Below are 24,599 nucleotides of genomic sequence, written 5' to 3'. Positions count from 1 at the left end.
GGGGGCTTCAGCCCGTGTTCACTGTGCAGCGCTGTGGACTCATGGTTTTCAGATCTTAACATTTTTCCGAGAGATGGGAAATCTGCATTTTTATATAAAATCTCCAGTTATTCAATGTCTGCTCAAAATGTCAGAATATTTTCTTGAATGAATAAAGCATCTCTGTAGGTTGAACCACCAGTTGTTGTTTTTGTTTTTTTGGTGAGGAAGATTGGCCCTGAGCTAACATCTGTTGCCAATCTTCCTCTTTTTGCTTGAGAAAGATTGGCCCTGAGCTAACGTCTGCGGTAGTCTGCCTCTATTTTCTAAGTGGGATGCCACCACAGTGTGGTTTGATGAGCCATAGGTAGGTGCATCCCTGGGATCTGAACCCGTGAACCTGGAGCTGCCGAAGTGGAGGGCGCAAATTCAACCACTACGCCACTGGGCTGGCCCCTGAACCACCAGTTTTAGACTTCTGGCCAAAGCGTTGACCTTGGAGAGCCTTTCAGACTCCCTCTGTCCTTCCCATCCTCCCTCCGTTCCTCGCTCCTTCCCTTCTTCACATAAGAACTCTTTGAGGAGCAGGCGGCAGTGCTTTAAGAGACCGTCAGTGCCCCCGGAAGACAAAACGATGGGAACTTGGTTAGTTGTGAACTCAAAGAATCCCGCGCGTTTTGATTGTGCCGGTTCTTGTTTCCGGTTGGTTGGTTAGTTTCAGGAACTAGTTGTAGCTGCTCCCAAATGGCTGTCGGTGGGTAAGGAGAGTGAAGTGCCCGTGGCTCTTGGTTCTTCAGAGGAAAGGCCGCGGTCTCCTTCTCCAGGGTGATCACAGCCGCGTGGGTCCTGGCTCCTCACAGTCGCGTTTTAGAGCTTTCTTCTGGGATGACCGTAACTTGTAACTTGTGTTGACATCGTTTCGGGAAAAAAAACCCCCCTTTTGTCCCTTGGTTTCTGACTTCAAAGCTTACTTTGATTCCATGACATGGTTCCATTTAAGCCGAGTTAACAAAGCCTGGGGTGTAGTCACACAGATTCCTTGGCCAGTCAGTTCCGTGGAGGATGCACTTGCGAGAAAGCGGCAGCGATGGCAGGAATCGCTGTGGCCTCAGCTTTCATCGCTGTGATTTTTGCCAATTCTAGTACCACCTACCTTATCACATTCTTAGATGTTAAATCTGCAACTTAGCTTTATCCTAAGCTAAATAAAATGTCAGCTCATGTGTTGAAATAGTTTGTTGTGTTTTTTCCAATATACGTGGAATTAATACATAACTTATAAAACGTGTGGGTCTGTGAACCCCTGTTGGTTTTCTTGCACCATATTTCAGGAAGTAGTTTCATAGGAATATGAGAACACGTGAAATGTGTTTAATTAAGCTTCTCTCTTCCCTCGGGAGGTACAGAGGTTGAAGTAATGTCAGAATTCCTGACAAAATCCCTTATCATTTGAGTGGCTTTTTAGGTTACAAGTTAGATCCCCCATTTCAGTAGACTTTAATGTCTTCCCAAAATATAATCCTTTTGCCTGTATGTGCTGGGGTCATTTTGCTAATCGTGAGTTAGATGTCCGATGGGTAGTATAGGAAGAGAGGGTGATATTCAAAATTATTTTAATCTTACACATGGCCCTTTTTCTGTAAGGAGCCAGATAGTAAATATTCTAGTTTTGTGGGTCTCTGTCACAACTGTGCAGGTGTTCCACACTGTTGTCATTGTTACTAAAGCATATTGCCATGGGCAGCATGTGGCTGACTCTGAAATTTGAATTTCACATAATTTGTTTATTTCCTGAACTGTTCATTTTATTTTCAACTATTTAAAAATGGGAAATACCCTTCTTAGCTTGCAGGCATGCCAGAACAAGGGTTATGCCAGACTTGGCTCATAGGTTGGTTTGCTAACCTGTATTATAGGCTAGGAGTTAGAAGAAATGCCAAGTCAGCCTCCCCATTTTACAGAAGGCAAGTTGAGGACCCTGTGAAGATGTGGGGAGGGGCCCGTGTCCCCAGAGCAGCCAGAACCTGAATCTGGACCTGTTTTCTTTCACTGCACCCTACTGCCCTCTGCTGTTAGCAGTGATCATAGCATTTAGTGGAATATTTATTGAAATTTAGTATAATAATAATATTCTCTCCCCACAATCAGGGAGAGTATAATTGGGATGAGATTGTATGAGAAAAGATCATCATAGGATGGGAAAACCTTGTTAGTGTGAGCAATGAAAATTTTGTAGCCAGCAACATGAAACTACAAGTTGAAATAGGTAAGTTGTTGAATAAAACTTTTATGAGAGTTTAGAAACTTTCCTTTGGGGATCGAGAGCTCGGAATCATGGGTCTATGGTCCTTGGAACTGGAGTTAGCTTTCTGAGAAGCACTGTTCTCAGCCAGAAGCCTTTCGCTTGTGGTGCCCTGGAACCCTGTCATCTTCATGGTCAGAGTGGTTATGTGCTCAGTGATGTTACTCTTTGCTCCTGTGTCCAGACCTCCTGGCCGGAATTGATGCCTTTGCCCATTTTGGCTTTCGGGATCCTGATTTAAGTTATTAATGTATGTTGGGGTGAGACCCCTGAGGCCTGCATTTCACCCCCCCTCCCCCCCGAGCTAATGATCCTCTGGTCTTATGGCTCCGTGTGGGTTACTGTTTAAGGAGAGGGGAAAACGCTTTTGTATACTCCCTTTTTGCTGTGAAACCAACACGGATGTGTCGTAAAATAATTGTTAATTACAAAAACCACCTCCCACAGTCAGCTCTTAGATGCCGTTTCCAGGACTTCCGTGCTGGTTTATACGTCATACCCTCCAGCTGAAACCCAGCCACTTCCGAGGTCAGGCAGATACGGGAATGAGCGAGGTTGGGAAGTGGGAGGGACGGGAGTGACCTAGAGCAGAAGTGCGCTCCTCCTCATGACCGATTGCACATGGGCGTGTGCCCGTGTGCATAACACTTCCCAAAGCAGTGCTTACTCACCCTTTACGTGATGCACTGAGTGAGACAAGTGTGCCTTTTCTGAAGGGCACTGGGGGCCTTTTCCTCCTGCTGGTTCGAACCACATGGGAATGTGGGCTCAGTATTGCCAGATTTCTGGTAGTTCAGGAGAGGTCTCAAATATTTTTTTAAAATGCCAACTACCCCAACGTTTACTTATTGGCTCAAATTAAAAAAAAAAAATCTAGGGACCTGCCCAGTGGCGCAGCGGTTAAGTTCGCACGTTCTGCTTCTCAGCGGCCTGGGTTCGCCAGTTCGGATCCTGGGTGTGGACATGGCACCACTTGGCAAAAAGCCATGCTGTGGCAGGCATCCCACGTATAGGGTAGAGGAAGGTGGGCATGGATGTTAGCTCAGGGCCAGTCTTCCTCAGCAAAAAGAGGAGGATTGGCAGCAGATGTTAGCTCAGGGTTAATCTTCCTTCAAAAAAAAAACCCAGCTATATATTGCATCAAATGCATCTATGAACTACTTGGTTCATGTCTGGTGTAGACTCTAGGTTTTTTGTGGGATTTTTTTGCTGAGGAAGATTTGCCCTGAGCTGACACCCATTGCCAATCTTCCTCTTTTTTTTTTTTTTTTTTTTGCTTTAGGAAGTTTAGCCCTGAGCTAATATCTGTGCCAGTCTTCCTCTATTTTGTATGCAGCGTGCTGCCACAGCATGGCTGATGAGTGGTGTGGGTCCACACCTGGGATCTGAGCCCCTTAAGCGGAGGGTGCTGGACTTAACCACTACGCCATGGGGTGGGCCCCTCCAGGGTTATCTTTTTTAACTTAGCCTTGTGTTCTGGATACTTTTCCATGTTAATAAAAACCCTTCAAAACAGCATTGCCGTCCTGTCGTCGACCCTCCAGCGATTCTCCACTCTGTAGCTCACCTGTGTGGGCCACCAAGCAGTGAGCAAGACGCAGCCCTTTGAACGTATAGGTGGTTTCCGAGATTTTATAAGTGGAGGAAATTTAGCACGAATCATTAACTCCTCCACCCCAGCCCACCCTGAGTACTGTGTGTGGAGGGAAGGGTGTTTTTTCTGATTTAATTCCTAGATGTGTTTCATGTGGTCAGAATGGCACTTAGCACCGGCTAGGATTTTGTAAATGTAGTTAAATAAATGATGGGTTTTAGCCCACACTTGTGCATTGTACATCAGAGTATAAAATCTGATTAAATTATTTGTGACTTCAAAGGCAATTAGTTCTTCCTTTGGGCAAGATTTATGGCTTTCTAAAAGGATTGGCATCTGTTTCAAAGCTTAATTGAAACTAGCATTTCTAAATGTCTTTTTGCTTTTGAAAATGTCTGGAGTGATTTAAAACAGGGTTTCTCAATCTCAGCACTGTTGACATTTTTGGCTAATAATTCTCTGCGGTGAGGCCGTCCTGTGCCCTGGAGGAGGTTTAGCAGCATCCCTGGCCTCCACCCACTAGATGCCAGTGGCACTCCTGCCCACAATTATGACAGCCAAAAATGTCTCCAGACCTTGCCACGTGTCCCCTGGGGGGCATAGTTACCCCCCAGTTCCCATTGAGAACCATCGACTTAAGGTGTTATGCTTTTGAATTTTAGCACTGATAACAAAATTCTGTTTGCTTAACATTCATCTTTGAAGCTCTTCAATATTTAATTTTGTATCTTTTTTCTTTTCTTTTTTTTTTTGAGGAAGATTAGCCTTGAGCTAACATCCACTGCCAGTCTTTCTCTTTTTGCTGAGGAAGATTGGCCCTGAGCTAACATCCGTGCCTATCTTCCTCTACTTTACATGTGGGACACCTGCCACAGCGTGGCTTGATAAGCGGTGCGTAGGTCTGCACCTGGGATCTGAACTTGTGAACCCTGGGCCACTGAAGCGGAATGTGCAAACTTAACCACTGTGCCACTGAGCTGGCCCCCTAAAAGTGTTTTTAAAAGGGCAAAATGGCCCATAATTTAAATACCTTTAGTTACCTTTTTTTTTAATGGTAGAAGTAATACATACACATGGTTAAAATGAAGACAAAACCAAACCCCAGGCAATATTAGAACAGTAGAAAAAGGTATAAAATGAAAGGTAAAGGTGTTTTTACTGCCACATTCTGAGCTCCAGTTTTTCCCCAAAGTTTACCACTATTGAGAGTTTATGGAATCTTCTTAGAAAAGAAGTGCATATGCTTTTAGAAAACGTTTACTCATGCAGGGGCATTTCTATACACACTTTATTTTACTTCTTTTTTTCATGCCTGTATTTGTGGGGACTACACCTTGTCAGGTCATACAGATCTGCATCTTTTTTTTAAAGTGTGTCTAGCATTTACACCGTACTTTATTTGGCCAGGCTCTAGTTCACAGACATTTATCAGCCCTCTCCCAGTCCTTTGCTATGATAAGTACCGTTACAGCGAAACTTCTGGTGCGGGTACTGCGTCGTGGGGGCACTTACACGTGGCTCTCTGGGGGCATTCCTAGCAGTGGGACTTTGGGGTCCGAGTGTTCTGTACACTATAATTTTGGATAATCTCAGTATCACCTAAGTGCTCTGCTGACGGGTGACAATTCCCCTGAGTGTTGCTCCTGTCTCACCAGCCTCCACGCCAGGTGGTGATTTATGAAACAAGTTTACCGGTCCGGTGAAAAGGATGGAGGATGCGTGTCCCCTTATCTGCATTCATTCCGTGGAGCTCAGTGATCTCTCTCCACCTGTTCATGGCCCACGAGTGTTGTTCTATGAGCTGCCTATGCATCTCTCTCCTTTGGATTGTTAATCACTCTGTTAGCATACCTTGTTGCTAGTTGCGGCATAATATCGAGAAGATCGTTTAAATTGGTATCTTTGCATGAAGAAGATTTATTTTGATTGTCATTATCATTTCGTTACTGCTTTTCATGACCACAGTAAGAAGAGAAATGGAGATCTCATCCTTCAATTACTTATCTTGCGCGTTTGCTCGCGCTGTGAATGTCTTAGGTGTCCTACGTGGTGTCTGAGCCGGCAGGGACCCTGCTCTCCTGGAGCTGATATGCTCGTGGCAGAAGGGGACAGTAAACAGCAGGCACCTGGGCCGCCTGAGAGGGGGCCAGTGGGGAGGGCTCCGGGGAGGTGGTGTTTGAGCTGGGCCTGAACGCCGAGAGTGCCAGCCCGTGTGATCCGGGTGGGGCAGGGCCCTTCCTCCTGAATCCCAGGTATAAAGGCGGGAGGTGGGAGCAGACTTGATCTGGGAGGAACAGCACAAGGGTCAGTGCGGCTGGAGATTCCAGAGTGAGGCAAGGAAAGGTCGGCCGTGCAGTTGTGTTTCTTCTGGGGAATGGGACGCCTTCGGATGGTGTTAGATGGGGAGTGAAGTACTGTCATTTCCGTGTTACGGTGCCTTCCTGGCTGCCGAGTGAGGGTCCTCGGGCGCGGGATGCTGTGGCAGACGCCAGGGGGCCGTGGGATGCTCTTCCAGGGTCTCAATGGGACATGATGGGCAAGGGTGTGTTTTTCAACCTTTTTTTTTCATTTTTCTCCGCTAAGGAGCCATTTTAGATGTTTTCTTCCTAATTGTCCTCCCATGAAATTTTTTTTTAAATGGAGGTGAAATTCACCTAGCATAAAGTTAACCATTTTAAAGTAAACAGTTCAGTGGTCAGTGGCATTTAGTACATTCACAGTGTTGTGCAACCACCACCGTTATCTAGTCCCAAAACATTTCCATCACTGAAAATAAAACGCTGTACCCAATCAGCAGCCGCTCCCCACCACCCCTGTCTGTGCTGCACCACTCGCCCCTGGCAGCCATCAGTCTGCATTCTATTTGTATAGATTTACCTATTCTGGATATCTGATTGGCGTGAACTCATGCCAAATCTGACCTTTGGGTCCGGCTCCTTAGCATAATGAGTTCAAGGTCATCTGCGATGCTTCAGAAGGTCTTTCCTTTTTCTGGCTCAGTAGCGTCCCATTGTGGAGCTACCACAGTCTGTCTATCCATGGATGGGCACGTGGGTTGTTCCCCGCTTCGGGCTGCTGCGACGGTGCTGCTGCGAACGCTCATGTGTAGGATTCGTTTGAGCAGTGTCCAGTTTCGGTTCTTTTTGGTGTGTCCCTGGCAGCGGACCCTCATGAAATTGAAAAGTAGTATCTGTTTTTGTGCTGCATGTGTATCTGTGCTTTAGACATGAAAAGAGTGAGCTTTTAGTTTCACGCCCTAAGAACTCCCTTTTGCCCCTGCGGCCATGTTGCCCCCGTGGAGAATGTGCGGACGCGGGTGATGTTGGTGGAGAGGGAGAGCGGTGGTGAGGTTGGGGATGTATTTTGGAAGTGGAGTGCAGACGCCTTGCTGAAGAGTAGGGTAAGTTGAGGCAGGGGAGCAAAGGAGGAATTGAGGCAGTCTAGATGTGGTGGGCCTTGAACAACCGGGTGAGTGTTATAGCATTAACTGATAATGGGGAGGTCGAGGCAGGTAGAGGGTCTTCCACAAATGGGGGAGGTGGGGCGGGTGGCAGTCAGGGGTGGGCATGGGCCATCGCCTTCTCAGAGGAGAGCTTGGCAGTGTGGGACCCGGGCTTGTAGGTGACCCCGAGCTGCTGTCCCTTTGAAGCCCTGCATCCTAGATGCCTGTGAGGGTGGTCCCTGCCCTCTGCTGGCCGCGTGGAGAGGGCACCAGACCCGTCTGCACCGGAAACCAGTGTGCTCTTATTCTTGCCATATCCAAGGGCTATGTTAAAAAAAGTTTTTTGGGCTGGCCCCATGGCTGAGTGGTTAAGTTCGCGCGCTCCGCTGCAGGCGGCCCAGTGTTTCGTTGGTTCGAATCCTGGGCGCGGACATGACACTGCTCATCAAACCACGCTGAGGCAGCGTCCCACATGCCACAACTAGAAGGACCCACAACGAAGAATGTACAACTATGTACTGGGGGGCTTTGGGGAGAAAAAGGGAAAAATAAAATCTTAAAAAAAAAAAAACTTTAAAAAAATTTAGAACGTATTTCTTAAACCATCAATACTTAAGTTTTATTAACAAAGGAAACTTTATATGTTTGTGAAATTAAAGAGTCATTGTTCCAATTATCCTTCTTTTTTTCTGCTTTTTTTGTCTCCCCAAATCCCCTCAGTACATAGTTGTATATTTTTTAGTTGTGGGTCCTTCTAGTTGTGGCATGTGGGACGCCACCTCAGCATGGCCTGATGAGTGGTGCCATGTCCGCGCCCAGGATCCGAACCTGCGAAACCCTGGGCCGCCGCAGCGGAGCGCGTGAACTTAACCACTCGGCCATGGAGCCAGCCCCCCAATTATTCTTTTTAAACTACAGATGAATATATATATGCAGCATTATAAAAATAATGATTTTCCCTGTGTTCTTGCTAAAGTCCCCTGCAGGACACGTGGGCCAGGGCTCGGCTAGACCACCTGCCGGCCTCGCCTTTTTACTTTTCTAACATGACCCATGAGGCAGGCAGATGTGACTCGCGTGGTTGGGTTCTGTGTGCAACAGCACGTCCACGTGGTTCTCTTTCTGCACGTGGAGGGTCGGGCTTCGGTGTCCAAGGTCCCTGCACTCCCCCAGGCGGCACTTCTGATGATGTGAGACCCTCCCTCCGACACCTGCTGCTCATTTGCTAAAGAGAACACAATCAGAAAGGCCCTGGTCTTTAATCCTCGCAGGCAATGCATGACACCCATGTTTTCAGCCACTGCAGATCTCCTGGAAACAGGTAAAACATAAATGAGTGAATAATAAAAAAAAAAATTCCTAATACTAAAGATTTTCTTGGTGATACTTAAATTTTTTTTTTTTTTTTTTAAAGATTTTATTTTTTCCTTTTTCTCCCCAAAGCCCCCCCGGTACATAGTTGTGTATTCTTCATTGTGGGTTCTTCTAGTTGTGGCATGTGGGACGCTGCCTCAGCGTGGTCTGATGAGCAGTGCCATGTCCGCGCCCAGGATTCGAACCAACGAAACACTGGGCCGCCTGCAGCGGAGCGCGCGAACTTAACCACTCGGCCACGGGGCCAGCCCCAAGTGATACTTAAATTTTTTGAAATGGCTTTGTCTTTATTCTTGTTTCTTTGTGGACAAGTTATGGTATCAGTGGTAGGAACAGTAATTATAATAACAGCCCTCAGTTGCGAGAATGTTGTATGCTGGGCCAGGCATTTGCTAAACCTTACAGTAAAACTCATTTCTTCAAAATAATTTCTGGGGCCGGCCTGGTGGCGCAGCAGTTAAGTGCGCATGTTCCACTTCGGTGGCCTGGGGTTCCCTGATTCGCATCCTGGGTGCAGATATGGCACCGCTTGGCAAGCCATGCTGTGGCAGGCGTCCCACATAGAAAGGAGAGGAAGATGGGCACGGATGCTAGCTCAGGGCCAGTCTTCCTCAGCAAAAAGAGGAGGATTGGCAGCAGACGTTAGCTCAGGGCTAATCTTCCTCAAAAAAAAAAAAAAATTCTTACGTTTGTTGAGCACTTGCTAAGCACCGGTTGGCGTGGATTGGCTCCTCTCATCCCACCTCCTCTCCTCATTGGCAGGTGAGGTCAGGGATGCCCAGAGACACGCCTGCATCATCCCTTTGTGGAGTTACCAACCTCAGCCCTGTTACATTTGGGGCCAAAGATAGTTATTTGTTGTGGGGAGCTGTGCATTGTAGGATGTTGAGCAGCATCCCTGGTCTCTGCCTACTAGATGCCAGGAGGACCCCCCTCCCCGAGTGTGACAACCAAAAATGTCTGCAGACGTTGTGCAACGTGCCCCGGGGGCAGAGTCCCTCCTGGCCGAGAACCACTGGTTTAGATGATTGAAACCAAAACCCTGGAGATTAATTGGGAAATACAAAATAATACTGCACTAATAGCAAACAGTAATATTGCACTTAATAGATGCCAGGCACTGTTAGATGATTGCTTCATTTATTTGGTCCTTACAGCTTCATGAGGCAGGTACTTTCATCCATCCTTTTGTATTATCAGTATCCCTCTTTGTGGCTACCAGGAAAGGAGATTCAGAGACGTCAGGTAACTTGCCCAAGGTCACACAGCAAGTGATCAGCAGAGCTGAGGTTTGAATCCAGCGCCTGGCTCCCCATCTGTGCTTGAATCTGCTTCTCTCCAGGTCTACAGTCTTTCCTGCTCTGTTACATTTAAAGTAGTGTTGGCAGGTCCTGAGGTTTGCTCATGTATATTGACTGGCTGAGCTGGTGTACAGGTTCCACCCATTGAATCCTCACTATCAGTACCCCCATTTGGCAGGTAGAGAAACCGAGGCGAGCACCCAATGAAGTGTCAGCACTTTGAAATCCCAGGAAGTCTGAATTCCTGACCCCTTTGCCACACACAGCTTTAAGGACCAGATCGCCTCAGAGTCAAGTTTCTTGTGCATCTGAGGAGAGCTGGCCATTTTGTTGCCTGTCGTGCGTTTGGTAACAGTATGGTCCCAAGAATGTGGAGCCCTTTAGGCAAAGGGGCGGGTCTGAAGGATCTCCAGGAGGCTCCGGGTGGCCCATCTGAACACTTGGTTTTGTTCAGTAGTTTGGTTTCTGTCCTCTCTCCCCCAGCCAGTGGACGAGGCTCAGGGGAGCATTATGTGGGTAGTTTTAACGCATTTTTAAAAGACCCAGCCATAGGTACGGCTCTCTGTCCTCCTGTGAAAGTCTGAAAGGCAGTAAGCAGGGAGGTAATTACCACCGTCCCTTTACTGCCTGGCGCTCTGGTGCCAAGTTGGTTCATTCAGTGCTGCAGGACCTTTGAAATGGGAAGCCCGCGATCTCCCAAGGGCTCGAGTTGGCCTCCGGCAGGTGCAGTGGCTGAGTGAGCCGGCCCTTGTGTGTCCCACCAACGGATGACATGCCATGTGGAAGCCTGGCTCCGGTCTCTGCATCTGGACCGTGGTGGAGGCTGGTTTTAATCGGTGTTTATTGTGAGATTTACACCCGTGAATGGGCCAAACCAATTTCAGTGGCGGCTTAGCCGATTTGTCTTAGAGCTTTGCGTCTGATAGAATGACTGGGGAGCCTCTTCCTCTGTGGCTGTAACCGCTGCACATTGGGTTACAGCCCTTTGCTGGAAATAAATGGCCAGCCCTTCCCGCTCCACCTGCTCTGTGGTCCTTGCTGGCCTCGCTGAAATCAAATACAATTTCTCTTCTCTCCCCCTGCCCACACCCACAAGTTTTATTTGTGTATTTATTTGTAAATTTGTCTTTTAACAATTAACCTACTTTTTCAGCTTCACCAGCCTCCACGAAGACAGGACAAGCAGGAAGTTTATCTGGCAGCCCGAAACCTTTCTCTCCTCAAGCAGCAGCGCCGATCACGACGAAAACGGATAAAACGTCCACCACCGGAAGCATCCTGAATCTTAACCTGGGTCAGTTGGAATCTTTGGAAGTCTCTTTCTGTGGCAAGTGTGAACATTTTTGCAGGTTGTGATGTTGTCTTTTGCGTGTGGTTCTTGAACTCTGAACTCTTTTCTCTGTACAAACTGCTAGAAGGTACAGTGGATGAAGATGACGAGAGATCAGGAAAAGGAACAAGTAAGGGATTTCCTGGCGCTGGTTGGCATGCCGAGTTGTTTATTTGAAGGACGTTAGGCCACTGTTTACAGTCTTACTTGCCCTTGACTACTGTCACCCAGTTCTTCTGTACGTAAATATATGCATATTTAGAGTTACACACACACACACAAACATGATACATATCAAATTTTATGAATCAGTATTGACCTTTCCTATGTGCAGTATATTCTGATGTATTGTTTCCTTAATTCTCTTCTTCTAATTTTTTTTTTTTTTGAGGAAGATTAGCCCTGAGCTAACATCTGCTGCCAATCCTCCTCTTTTTTGCTGAGGAAGACTGGCCCTGAGCTAACATCCGTGCCCATCTTCCTCTCCTTTATATGTGGGACGCCTACCACAGCATGGCTTGCCAAGCGGTGCCATGTCCACACCTGGGATCCAAACCGGCGAACCCTGGGCCGCCAAAGCAGAATGTGCGAACTCAAGCACTGTGCCCCCGGGCTGGCCCCTAATTTTTTTAATGCTGCTCTTCATCCCCTGACTTAGTAGGTTTTTTTGTTTGTTTTTTACCCATTGGGTTTCACTTGGTTGTTTTAAAAGCACTACCTTCGGCCAAAGTCTTCAGCAAAAATTGGCACCAGAAATGCTAACTAGCCAACTGTGAAGTTATTTTATTGATTCATTCCATCCTGAGCCCTGATTTTTACTGAGCATCTATTCTGTGCTGTGTCCTTTCTAGGCATGGAGCGGAAAGTGGTGAGCAAGGGCCCTGTTCTCATGGAGGTTGGTTCTAGAGGGGGAGCGACAGTAATCAAGGTAGATAAACAAGACAGTTCATGCCATCACAGAAGGGAAAATGTGTTAATGTGATAAGGGATGGGCGTGGCGGCCAAGAGACGCTGGTTAGGGAAGAAGGCCTCTGAGGAGGTGATATTTGAGCAGAGATTTGCATGATGGGAAAAACCAACCATGCTAGCATCAGGAGGAAGAAAATTCTAGAAGGGACAAGGAAATTAAAAGCCCTAGGGTCAAGATGAACTTGGTGTGTTCATCACCCACCCGGTGGGTGATGGGGAGAGGTTAGGAGATGAGGTCAGAGCACAGGACCTAGTGGGCTCGGGTGTGGAGCCGTTTGAGCAGAGGAGGCATGTGAACTGAGGTAGCATTTCAGGAGGATCTCGCCGAGTGCCGGTTGAGAATGGCCTTTGCCAGCCGTTTGCCGCTGGGGGCAGTCGTCCGTGTACCCCTAGGGAACACTTAGCAATGTCTAGAGACAGTTTTGGTTGTCAGAACTTGGGGGCACGGTTGCTACTGGCATCTAGTGGGTACAGTACGTAGAACTGGTCCCCACAACGAAGATTACTGGGTTGTGCCAATAACTGTCTTGGCAGATTTGGTTAATGGCAGGAGAAATAGGAGCCAAGAGTTCAGTTTTAGATTCTGTAAGTTTGAGATGCCTGCTGGACTGGTAAGTGGAGAGGTCACGAGGGCAGTTGGAGAAAGAGGCAGGATGTCCTGGGGCCAGGCCGGGGCAGGAGGTGTAATTCTGGGGATCTTGATTCATGTATAAGGTTGAGTTAGAGCAGGAGTTCTCCCAATAGGGGCCAGTGGGGGGCAGGGGGTGGGGGTGCTATTGGCGTCTAGTGGTGGAGGCCAGGGACGCTGCTGAACATCCTACAATGCACAGGACGGCCCCACCACAGAGAATGATCCGGCCTCAATGGGAGTAGGGTTGAGGTTGAGAGACCCTGGTGTGGAGCATAAAGAAAGAGTGAGGGCCTGGTCCTTGTGAGCAGGTAGACTTCAAGAAGAGGAGAAGTGAGCAAGGAGGCTGGAAACGAGCAGTGGACAAGGACAAAGCGAGACTAGGGGCATGTGTTGTCCCGGGGGCCTGAGTATACGGGGTTTTAGGAAGGGAGGGCCGGCCACCTGTGTGGAGGGATGCTCGAGCATGAGTTCACAGCGTCTGGTGGTCAGTGCCCTCCTGGTTCATCTTGTCCTGCAGTCTCATTGTCAGATGGAGAACCTGAGGCCTAGAGGGGAGCTCCAGGTGCCCAGGATTGCAGAACCAGAAGGTGGCAGGACTGGAGCGAGCCTGTGTCTCCAGGAAGGCCAGCGTCTTGTCCCCCTGGGTCCCCTGTTCGTGCAGCCTGGCTGTGATGGGGCAGCCAGGCCGGCAGTTCTGGGGCCTCCAGGCTTCCTCACTTGAACAAAACGGAACTCTTTTGCTGGCCTGGGGAACACTTGTGTTCTCAGCAGTGATTTGCTTTCTCATACCCTTCTCCCACCTCCACCCTGAAAGGAATCGCTGTGCGGGGGCGTTCTCACGGTCGTGCTTCCTCTCTGCCAGTCATGTGTGGCGAGAATAGCTCCTTTCCTAGACCGGGCGTCCCTGGGCATCCTCGTGGTGCTGGGGGTCTTTCTGTTTGTCTGGACCCACGGTGGGCACGAGAGTGCTCTTCCTGTTGCGTGTCCCGGCGGGTGGCCTTGGCGGGACCCGAGACTCCTCCGTGTGGAAGCTCCCTGACAGCTTTTTCCCCTCCTGGTCACCCGCCTGGTTTTGTTGGTGGGAATGAAAGCGGTGGGAGTGTGGGCCTTTTAAGGGCTGGGATTTTAATTACCTGATAGCAAGAAGATCAGATAGGGACTGGTGAAAAGGGCCATGGGTGGGTAGAAATTTTGCCAAGTGGAGGGAAATGCTAAATAATTCTCCAGGGCTTGCCCAGAGATGGGGCAAAGGCTTTATGTGGCTCGATGATGCCTGGCATCCGTGTAACTACTCTGAGCAGACAGAAACGAGACAGAGTGTCAGGGATAATGCTGACATTACAAAACAGTATTTCATTAAAAGGAATAACTGGAACATTATAGAGATGGAGAACACAGCCGTGATTGCTGGGGTTGGGGCTGGGGGAGGGTTAACCACAGACTGAGGAGGGCTGTCTGGCAGGTGGAGCTGTTCCGCGTTCTGTTTGTGGTGGTGGTGGTTACATGCATCCAGGTAGGTGTCAAAACTCACAGGGCTGTATTCCCCAAAACGTGAGTTTTACTCCCTGTAAATGAAAACTGTTAAAAAACGACAGCAACCTTCAGGGTAGGTAATAGGAGCCCATTTCAAAGAAGTGGAAACAGGCGGAGAGAAGCCAGGTTAGCGACCCAGGGTCACACGTGTTTTGCGGTCAAGTTTGGCTTTTAGACTCAGGCCTGTGTGCTTGCTGCGTAGCATGGGCTCCTCACCCGGATGCAGGAGCTGGAATGCTACAAGGCGGGGCCGTGTTTTGCCTTTCACGGGCCCTTGGGGTCAGCGGGTAAGGTGCAGATTCGGAAGGGGCCATCACGGGGAGGTCAAAGTGCTTTTCTGAAAGAAGCAGCTCCCACCAGTTGTGCACCTGTGTTGTCAGACTCTGAGTTTTCAAGAAAAACAGAAATCCAGATTTTTATGTGAACGATCCTAATTTTTAAAATTTGGCATCAATTTCATTACAAACAAAAATTCTACTTGGGGCCACACAAACAAATACAGTCAAAAATACAAAAACCGGCCCATGGGTCCTCAGCTGGATACTTTACTCATAATTAATTTTGGTGCATGACACAGACCGTTGTCGCCCTGCTGGCTGAGGCACGGGCCGCTCACCTGCTGTCCTGGACCTCTCCTCTTTGCTCTGAAACAAGGTGGATTGTTCCGGCCCCCTTCCGTGACTCCAGCAGTTAGAAATGTCATGAGTAAGAATGAGTTCATGAGACTAGCAGAGAGGGGAGGGCCTGATTCATTCTTCTTCTAGACTCCTCTTTGCTTTCTCTGCGAATCCTCTTACCTCCTCTTATCTCACAGAGGCCGTTGCTTTGGGCTGAACAGATGCGGCAGTTCAGTAGTCCTGTTAGTGTCAAGAACGTGCCTTGATGCTCGTCAGAGATGCCGAGACAGCAATGGGGAGTTGTCACACGCGGGGCCTTGCGCCTTGTATTCCTCTCGAGTTGCTGAGTTGCTGACGGGAGGCCTGCTTTCCTTCTCTGAATAAAGCCGCACTTTGAAAGGCAGACTTTCTTTGAGAGTGGACGCAGAGCTGGGCGCCCAGGGTTCCCAGGTGTTGTCTTGTGTCTTGTTTGTTTTTTGTTTACGGTGAGTGAGGTGAGGAACGTCTCTGCTTGGCTGTGATTGGTAAGACAGCATCTGCCAGTGTGTCTTGTCTGAAGGACATTGTTCCTTTGAAGGAGCTGCCATGTTGTGGCTCCTGGATGTCCATCCGTTATAGTCTGCCGACGGCTTTTGAACAAAGGAGACTGACTTTTTTTAACTGAAAAAGAAGTGCTAATATTTTTTTTTAAAAAGTTTTTTTGTTTTTATAAGTAATGAAGGCACATGGTAAGAGAAATTCCAAAGTCCAGAAAGACATTTAATGAAAAGCCAGTCTGTCTGTAAGCCCCGATGCCCTGCCTGTGTGCCCCGTCCCCACAGGTGGCTGCTGTTGCCTCTTTTAGTCTCCTTGGAGAGCTTCTAGATCAATACCAGGGGTCCTCACCCTGGGTGATTTTTGTCTCCCAGGGGACATTTGGCAGTGTCTGGAGACATTTTCATTGTCACAACTGGGATTTTGGTGCTCCTGGCATCTAGCAGGCCAGGGATGCTAAACCAGGGATGCTGCTCAACACCCTACACTGCACGGGACAGGCTCTGCCCCCGCCAGCGAAGACTTAGCCAGCCTCAAATGTCGGTAGTGCTGACGTTGAGAAACCCCAGGAGCACAGATATCCGTATCTATGTTCCACTTCCTTCTTTTCTCCTCCACACCAATGCTAATGTGCTCTACCAAGTGTCACCTTCTTTTTCTTTCGTCTTTTTTTTTTTCATTTGAGGAAGATTGGCCCCAAGCTAACTGCTGCCAATTCTCCTCTTTTTGCTGAGGAATGCTGGCCCTGAGCTAACATCCATGCTCATCTTCCTCTACTTTATATGTGGGACGCCTACCACAGCATGGTGTGCCAAGTGGTGCCATGTCTGTTCCCGGGATCTGAACTGGCGGACCCCAGGCCACCGAAGCGGAACATGTGCACTTAACCACTGCACCACCGGGCCGACCCCGTCACCTTCTTTTCATTTAACAGGTTGCCTTTCTATATCAGCAATAAAGATCGGCTGCAGTTTTATTCTAGCAGCTGTATTTTAATCGATTTCGAGGTGAACTCTAACTTATTTATCCAGGCACCTTATTTACTGACTTAGTTGTTTTCCATTTTTGCTGTTGAAAACAGCTGCAGTGAAGACCCTTTTGCCCACAAGGGAGTACATCCCTGGCATAAATTCCTAGACGTGGCATCGCCGGTCAGAGGCCACATGCGGCTGACATTTTGAGAGATTCTGCCAAATTGCCCTGTAAGGGGGTTGTGCTGATTTACGCATCCTCCAGAAATGTAAGCTCGTGCCTCTTTCCCTAGCGTGGGTGTTTTTTGTCCATGGTTTCCATTTATAGCCTAAGCTGTCTTCATATCAGCTGAAAAGTTCAAAATGTTGGCAGCAAGGGTGGGTTCTGCAGAAACTCCCGATATAGACGGGCAGGGGAGGGAGAAGCCCCATCAGCTCCTTAGAGCTAAATGAGAAGGAGAAGCTCTTCTCTCCTCCCTGGAGGAGTCGCGAGTGAAAAAGCAGCTGAGAGTGTGAGAAGATAATTCATTTAGCTAAACTCCTGAAGGTCGGCTCCCAGGTTGTGAGCCCAGCCCCCTGGCTTTTGGTGGTTTCTTGTTAGAATAAACATTACGGTGGCTTATTGATGGGAGAAACCTTATTTTGTAACATGAAGGGCTTTACCTTCTTTTCATTCCTCTTGATTATGAATATTCCAAAGTTCAGTCTTTTTAGGCTAAAATTGAGATTGCCTTCTCTGTAGACATTCACAGGTGTACACACACACACACAGTTATCCTGGTGAGGTGTAGGTCTCTCTTTATTTTTTATTTTATTTTTTTCTGAGGAAGATTAGCCCTGAGCTAACATCTGCTGCCAATCCTCCTCTTTGTGCTGAGGAAGCCTGGCCCTGAGCTAACATCCGTGCCCATCTTCCTCTACTTTATATGTGGGATGCCTACCACAGCATGGCGTGCCAGGCGGTGCCATGTCTGCACCTGTGATCTAAACCACTGAACCCCGGGCCGCCAGAGCAGAACATGTGCACTTAACTGCTGTGCCACCGGGCTGGCCGCAAGGTCTCTTTCTTTTTTTTTTTAATTGCTTTTTCTCCCAAAGCCCCCCAGTACATGGTTGTATATTTTAGTTGTGTGTCCTTCTAGTTGTGGCATGTGGGACGCCGCCTCAATGTGGCCTGATGAGTGGTGCCGTGTCCATGCCCAGGATCTGAACCAGTGAAACCCTGGGCCACCACAGCGGAGGCGCGAACTTAACCACTCTGCCACAGGGCTGGCCCCAAGGTCTCTTTCTTATGACCTATGAGATGCTAACACAGATACACAAGGGTTAAGGCAGATCCTGAGTTTTCTGTACTCATGTGGAAGATTGGTCCAGTGCAGAGGTTTGCAGCCTGAAATGCCAATTAGACTCACCTGGGAACTTTCTGAAGGCCAGTGTCCAGGCCTCCCCCAGGCCAGTTAATTCAGAATCTCTGGGGGTGGGGCCCAGGCATGAGGATTCTTTTAAAGCTCTACAGCCAATTTCAGTGCGTAGCTGAGGTTAGTAGTCACTGAACTAGCACAGGGGATGGCAGATTTTGCAGCCTGTGACCAAATCTGGCCCTCCACCTGTTTGTGTAAATAAAGTTTTATTGGAACACAGCCACGCCCATTGTTAACATACCATTTATGGCTGCTTTTGCAGCAGAGCCTACGTGGCCCACAGAGCCTGATTGACTCTCTGGCCCTTTACAGAAACAGTTTGCTGCGTCCTGGTATAGTAGAGTGTGTGTTTCAGTAAGTGCTGTGTGGAATCTATTAACCAGATGGGGATGTTGTTGGGGACCCTGGTGAGCATATCGCCTGGGCAGCCCCCTGCCCCCTTCGTGGAAAGTATTTTTGTGAGATGCTTCTTTTCCAACTTTATGCTTGAAAAGGCTGCCTTTTCCCTCTGGAATCTAGTATGTTCCTCATTTCTGAAAGCAGAAATTACGAGACAGGCCTCACGGCCTTCCCCTTTTGCTGTCATAGCCGCAGCTCAGCCATTGACGTCCTTAAGTCCTGCTTGTGCTCCCCTTTAATCTGATCTTCCTTTTTCTCCCCCTGGTCCTCCTCCCCCTCCTCCTTCCCCTTACTGTGTTATCACCATTTCACTCTCTGTTCTCTTTGTAAGGTGCTTCTCCCGTCAATTTGCATGCACGTTCTTCCTGCCTCTCAAGTGGCTGTGCATTCCCACCGTCTTCTCTGAGAGCATCTTTAGTCCTGGCCCTGGTAGACCCTCTGAGGAGCCTCTGATTGTCATGCGTGCACGCACCGTGTCCACGTGTGCGCACACACGTACACATACACAGATATGTTTTTTAGAGCCTTTTCTTGAACGGCAAGGATGCTGTCTCTGCTTCCTTTAAGCACTCACTTCCAGAATTGCCCTGGCGGGCAACCCTGAGTGTGTTTTTGGGAAAGGGCCCTTCCAAGTCTTAACCTTGGTGGGGACCTCATTATGGTGATAGAATTAAGTTGGAGCCATTTGTTGCTCTGGTCACCTTTGAGTGGGTTCAGTGGGGTTTGTGGGAGGCCACCTCCGGTCATTTTAAAGGAACAAATCTCTAGGTGCAGCGTAAGAGAACGCCCCTTCCTGGGTGAAGGGGAGGGTGTGTGGGTCATGTTGGAAAACAAAACGGAAAGAAACGAGGAGAGAGCATGGAGGCTGTGAAAGCCCCGCAGGCCGGCTCTTGGCCTGTGTCCTGGGGGAGGGTGGGCAGCGGGGGTACATCAGGGTGGGTAGAGCAGGGAGGTGGAGGAAGGTCAGGGAGTGAGCACACAGCTGGTGGGAGCAGGCGCAGAGCTGGCTTCTTCTCTTTGTCCTTGATGGATGCTGCAAGCTTTCTGACTGACTTTCTGGGACCAGCCAGCGTAGGGCAGATGCCTCACATTCTCTGCTTGGGGTCCATTGAAGGGGATGCCAGAGGGTGGCAGGCAGCGTGAAAGTCAGTGCTCCCTGCCTTCTGGGCCTCTGCAGCCACCTCATTTTGTCCTCTTCTTCTGTTTTGGGGCCCTGGAGGAGGCAGCAGGGGAGGTAGGGAAGGAATTTAAGGAATGCAAGCTCATGGACACTTTGCCATCTGGTTCAGGTGGCCATACAGAGAGCCTGCGGCGGAAGTTGGGGCAGGACCCTGGGCCTGCGTCATCAGTCAGAGGCCTCTGCTGGTATTCCGGTGAGAAGCTTGGAGTCTCACCTGAGCGAGGAGACGCAGATTTCCCATCCAGGGCCAGTCTGTTTACCTTTTCTGAGATAGATGCTGTGAGCCAGAGAGAGGTGCAGCAGACTGGCCGCAAGGTCAGCCTCTCTTAGATTTTCCCGCCCTTTCTAATTGGAGCTCCAGGCCGGGTCGACTGAGGATGAAGCACGAAGCCTCCTGATAAATGAGGAGCCGGGGCCCGCAGTTAGCGTGCTCTCCGAGGGGCTCAGCGCTCTCGGATCCACGCCCTCCCACACCCAGGCCTGGAGCTCACAGCACGCTCCGGCCAGACTCAGTGTCACTCTCGGCTCATACTGAGATTGATCACCTTACTGCAACCTTCGGCTTTCGAGATCCCTGATGATGCTGACTTCCACAGTCAGCCATCTGGCTGGGATTGTGCATTTTAAATATTGAAAGCCACCCAGGCGATTGTTCAGTAGACTGAGTAAACCTGCCAAGTGTTCTCTCGGGCTGTTATCTCCAAGTCAGCCCGTGTCGTCGCGCACGTGATGTTGCCGGGACAAACAACAAAGACGTTTTAAGATTTTCCCCTGGTGTTCTAAGACGTGTGTCTGCAAGGCAGAAGCTGTGAGTGATGGGCATTGTTTGTTCCCCCGCCCGGTGCCTGGGCTCACGAGGGTGTGCTGGTGTCTTCCAGATCGGAGCAAGGCCGAGATGGATCTTAAGGAGCTGAGCGAGTCGGTCCAGCAGCAGTCCACGCCCGTGCCGCTCATCTCCCCCAAGCGGCAGATCCGCAGCAGGTTCCAGCTCAACCTGGACAAGACGATAGAAAGTTGCAAAGCACAATTAGGTATGTCTTCTGGTTTGCTCGCAGCAGCAGCAGCAGCATCATTTGTAGAGATACTGCCTGGATGAAATAAGAGTTGGATCCTGGCCGCTTATAGCAGCTGGTTTAACCTTGAATTAATTGTTGAACTCAAATAGATTTCCACTCGTGGCGGAATACTTCCGGCTTGCTAGTTAATTGTTCCGAAGGCTCTTTGAGTTCCTCAGAGTTTGTTCTTTGGTTGTGGCAGCCTGCAGACTCGAGGTGCAGGTTGTGAGAACGTTTGGAAGCAGAAGGGTCCGCCTGAGTCCGCCTCTGTGCTCCCTCTCAGTCCACGTCAGTGTCTCAACATCAGAATCAAGTTTCTCCCACAAATGTCCAACACAAACCCCTTCCCCTCCAGACTGGGCCGCTCCCCACCCGGCAAACCCGTCCTGCTTCTGTACCTGTTGCCTCCCTCCCTCTTCCCCGTGCTGCCTGCCTTCACACTGCCTTCCTGAATCCTGTCCCTAAGGCTGAGCTTGGGTCTCACTGCCTCCAGGAAGTCTCCTCTGATTGCCCTCCCCATCTTGCCACCTCCTTTGATATTTTATTGCCCGGCAGCATCAGTGGTCCCTTTGTGTGGGGGTATCCCTCCCAATCTAGACTGGAAGCCCCTAGAGGGCAGGGAGGTTGCCTTAGAAGGATTTGCCTTCTCCAAGGTCCTTGGTCTTGTGCACATAGTAGATGCTCTGGAATATTTTGTTGAATAAGTAAACAAAGCCAAGAGGGCATATATAAAGAAGTAGGGGATGGCTGGGTCTCAGGAGAGAGCCCCCCCAAGGTGAGGTTTACATGTTGGTGGGTGCTCTGGACCTTCGGGTGAGAAAGGAGCTGTAGTTAGGAGTTGTAAGGGGTGTCCAGAGGCGAGCATTCCTTGTCGGGGTTCCTGTTTGGTTAGGACATTGAGTGGCATGCATGACATTTTGCAGGTCCTTTAAATATCCTTCTTGGGTCCTTCCACACAGCTGGTCCAAGACCTTGATTTGTTAACTACTGTTAATAAGAATTTTAAAATTTCCATTTACCAAGTGCTTCCTAGGCACCCCGCACTGTGCCAAGCACCATGCATAGATTGTCCTGGGAGGTCGACACTATTGTCAGTCCCATTTTGCAGATGAAGAAACTGAGGCTCAGAGAGGTAGGTCACTTGTTCAGGGTTGCACAGCTAATAAAAGTGGAGGAGCCGGATTTGAAGTTATCTCCTTTGGGCTCCAGGACCCAGGCTTTTCCTGTCACCTTTGCTCATGCTTGTCTTTCTTGTTTCCAGCCATCAGCTCCCAGTAGCACCAGCTCTAGTACTTAGAAATTATACCAGAGCTGGGTTTTTGTATTTTGACTTCTCCTGTTTTTGATTGAGCCCTGGTGGCAATGGGCAAAATTCTCCCATGATTTTGCTGGTGTCCAGTGCCCTGGGCTGTTGGTGGCTCTTGTCCACTCATGGTGGCCATTGCTTTAGAATGAAGACAATATAAATCGATTGAGATTTCTTCTTCAAAATTTTAGGATAAAGTATCATTTACCTACAGCCAGATGATACTCATTACTGGGAGCAGGAAACATAAATGAGTTAAGTGGAACTATTGTTGGAAATAGGTTTTTGCCCATTTTTGTCAGTGTGTGTATGAAACTCCTGCTGTTTTGTCTTTTTCCCTTTTAGAGACATGGAAATGTGTGACTTTCCTCTGACTCCTTTATAAATGGAGGAACAATGCAAACACAATGGCAGCTGACACTCTGCATCAGTGTGGGCAGCCAGAGGGGGCCGGGCACCCGGGTCTCCTGGAGACGGTGCTCTCTCGCCTAAAGGGACCGGTGCCTTCTCAGCCCTAGCCAGCTGTGGCCTTGCAGGCCTCTGACCCAGAGTGGCCAGATCTACTCTTTCTTCACAAGCCTGCCATCTTGATCTCGATGCGAAATTTCCTGATTTGTGAATTGGGCAACAAATTCTAAATTAAACAACAAAATAGCCTGTGGGCCAAATCATTGCTTCCCAAAGAAAACGTGTCCGCTGGCCAGATGTGGCTTGTGGGCTGTGTTGGCAATCTCTGCTCTGAGGCTGTGGCTTATTTCTTTGAGCCCTGGACACGAAGGGTGAAGGACTTGAATGCTTTGGGAACACGTGGGACGAGCACCGGGGGCGAGTCAGGACCCCAGGGTTCTGGCCTTCCCTCTGCCTTGGTTATCTTTGTGTCCTAGGACAAGTGGTTTCTTTGAGCCTCTATTTTCTAATCTGTAAAATGGATCCATTTTAATAGCTCATCTCTAGTGTTGCCATCCACCCCTCCCCTCCTCTGCATCCTGATAGTTAGCAGTGTTGCAGAGATTTAGCTCAGGGTCAATTTAAAATTTATGTTGTTGGGTCCCATGTCGTCCTTGAATGTTACCAGCTCTCCAAGCCTGAGTTCCCTTGCCAGCGGTAGTCAGCTGCCCCCATAGTCTGTTGCTGACCCTGCTAGGCCACCGTGATGCGATTTGAGATGTGTTTTTTGATTCCAGCGTTTGGCGTGGAAAATGTTTGCGTCTTTGGTCCTGCTCTTTATTTTGTGACTACGCCACATGCTGGGTTTTCTTTTTGAATTTAGGCATAAATGAAATCTCGGAAGATGTTTATACGGCCGTAGAGCACAGCGATTCGGACGATTCCGAGAAGTCCGATAGTAGTGATAGTGAGTTTATCAGTGACGAGGAGCAGAAGTCCAAGAACGAGCCGGAAGAGGCGGAAGAGAAAGAGGGCAGTCGGATGGACAAAGAGCCATCTGTCAAAAAAAAGCCCAAACTGACAAACCCAGTGGAGACTAAAGAGGAGCTGAAAAGCACATTGCCAGCCAGCGAGAAGGCAGATCCGGGCTCGGTCAAGGAAAAGGCAAGCCCCCAGCCCGAGAAGGACTTTGCAGAAAAAGCAAAACCCTCGCCCCATCCCACAAAGGATAAACTGAAGGGGAAAGATGAGACGGATTCCCCAACAGTACATTTGGGCCTGGACTCCGACTCAGAGAGCGAACTGGTCATAGATTTAGGAGAAGACCATTCTGGGCGGGAGGGTCGAAAAAATAAGAAGGAGCCCAAAGAATCATCTCCCAAGCAGGAGGGTAAGTGATGTACCGGTTTCCAGTTTCTCAATTCGGTTTAGAGTGCCAGCTTGCTTTTGTGTTATCACAAGTTGTGTGACCCTCTAACTTCACGGAGAGGCGCTGCAAAGCTTTGATTGGCTCCAGGTCACCTAGCTAGTTACTGAACACGACCAGGACTTAACCTGAGCCTCTGCCCACCTTTCACCTGCCCGCTACCCAACGTGGTTGATTTTGAGCTCAGAAAAAATAGGTCTCTTAGAAAATAGTTGATGCTTTTAGCGGTCAAGTCATTTCTAGTCTAAGCACCTTCTTCCCCAGCGTGTTCACTCCTTTCCCTAAAGGGTTCGTCCATGTTTAGACGTTGGACAAGGCTGAGCTTGTTAGAAGTGTTCAGGTCAAAGGTCTTGCTGAGGACTTCATCCTCCCTTTCCTGCCTGCACGCTGCCAGGCATCTCAAAGTGCGTTTTCTGACTAGAATACGGCACCGTTTGGGTAGGTGGTGTGAGCGCTGAGTGCTTCCCGGGGTGCTAGAAATGGGAGGGGCATTGTTGGGGGCACCTGAGTTCGTGTTCCGCCATGTCTGCAGTAAGTGATGCATCCAAAGAGGATGCAATGCCCCTGAATGGTGCAATGGAGGGAGAGACAGAAGCAGTTGAGTCCAGGGTTTCCTCACCCTAGGCGCTGTTGACATTTTGTGCTGGATAATTGTCCTGGGCACTGGAGGATGTTTTGCAGCATCCCCTGGCTTCCACTCACTGGATGCCAGTAGCACCTGCCCCGTGTGGCAATCAGAAATGTCTCGACATTGCCCCATGTCCCCTAGGAGGCAGCATCCCCCTGGTGGAGAACCTCTGTCTGCGTCTCCATGGTGCTGTTACAGACCGACCAGGCAGCGGCCGCCC

The 24,599-nt window shown here is 49.1% G+C and overlaps 1 protein-coding gene across 50 annotated transcripts in view; it reads left to right on the top strand.

Moving 5' to 3' along the window:
• Positions 1-24,599, top strand: part of ZMYND8 (zinc finger MYND-type containing 8) — a 116,461-nt gene that overhangs the window by 65,171 nt on the left and 26,691 nt on the right. For 44 of the 50 annotated variants that reach the window (XM_070589399.1, XM_070589362.1, XM_070589398.1 and 41 more), the window contains 3 exons: positions 11,146-11,286; positions 20,456-20,608; positions 23,209-23,715. In XM_070589399.1, the coding sequence (XP_070445500.1) occupies positions 11,146-11,286; positions 20,456-20,608; positions 23,209-23,715 (801 nt within the window). The remainder of the gene's footprint in view (positions 1-11,145; positions 11,287-20,455; positions 20,609-23,208; positions 23,716-24,599) is intronic. The other 6 variants (XM_070589406.1, XM_070589408.1, XM_070589405.1 and 3 more) reach the window with 1 other exon arrangement.

Source organism: Equus przewalskii, chromosome 21, assembly GCF_037783145.1.
Source record: "Equus przewalskii isolate Varuska chromosome 21, EquPr2, whole genome shotgun sequence".
Classification (NCBI taxonomy): Eukaryota; Metazoa; Chordata; class Mammalia; order Perissodactyla; family Equidae; genus Equus; species Equus przewalskii.
Note: the sequence above shows the minus strand (reverse complement) of the source record. Positions and strands in the feature narration are given on the sequence as shown.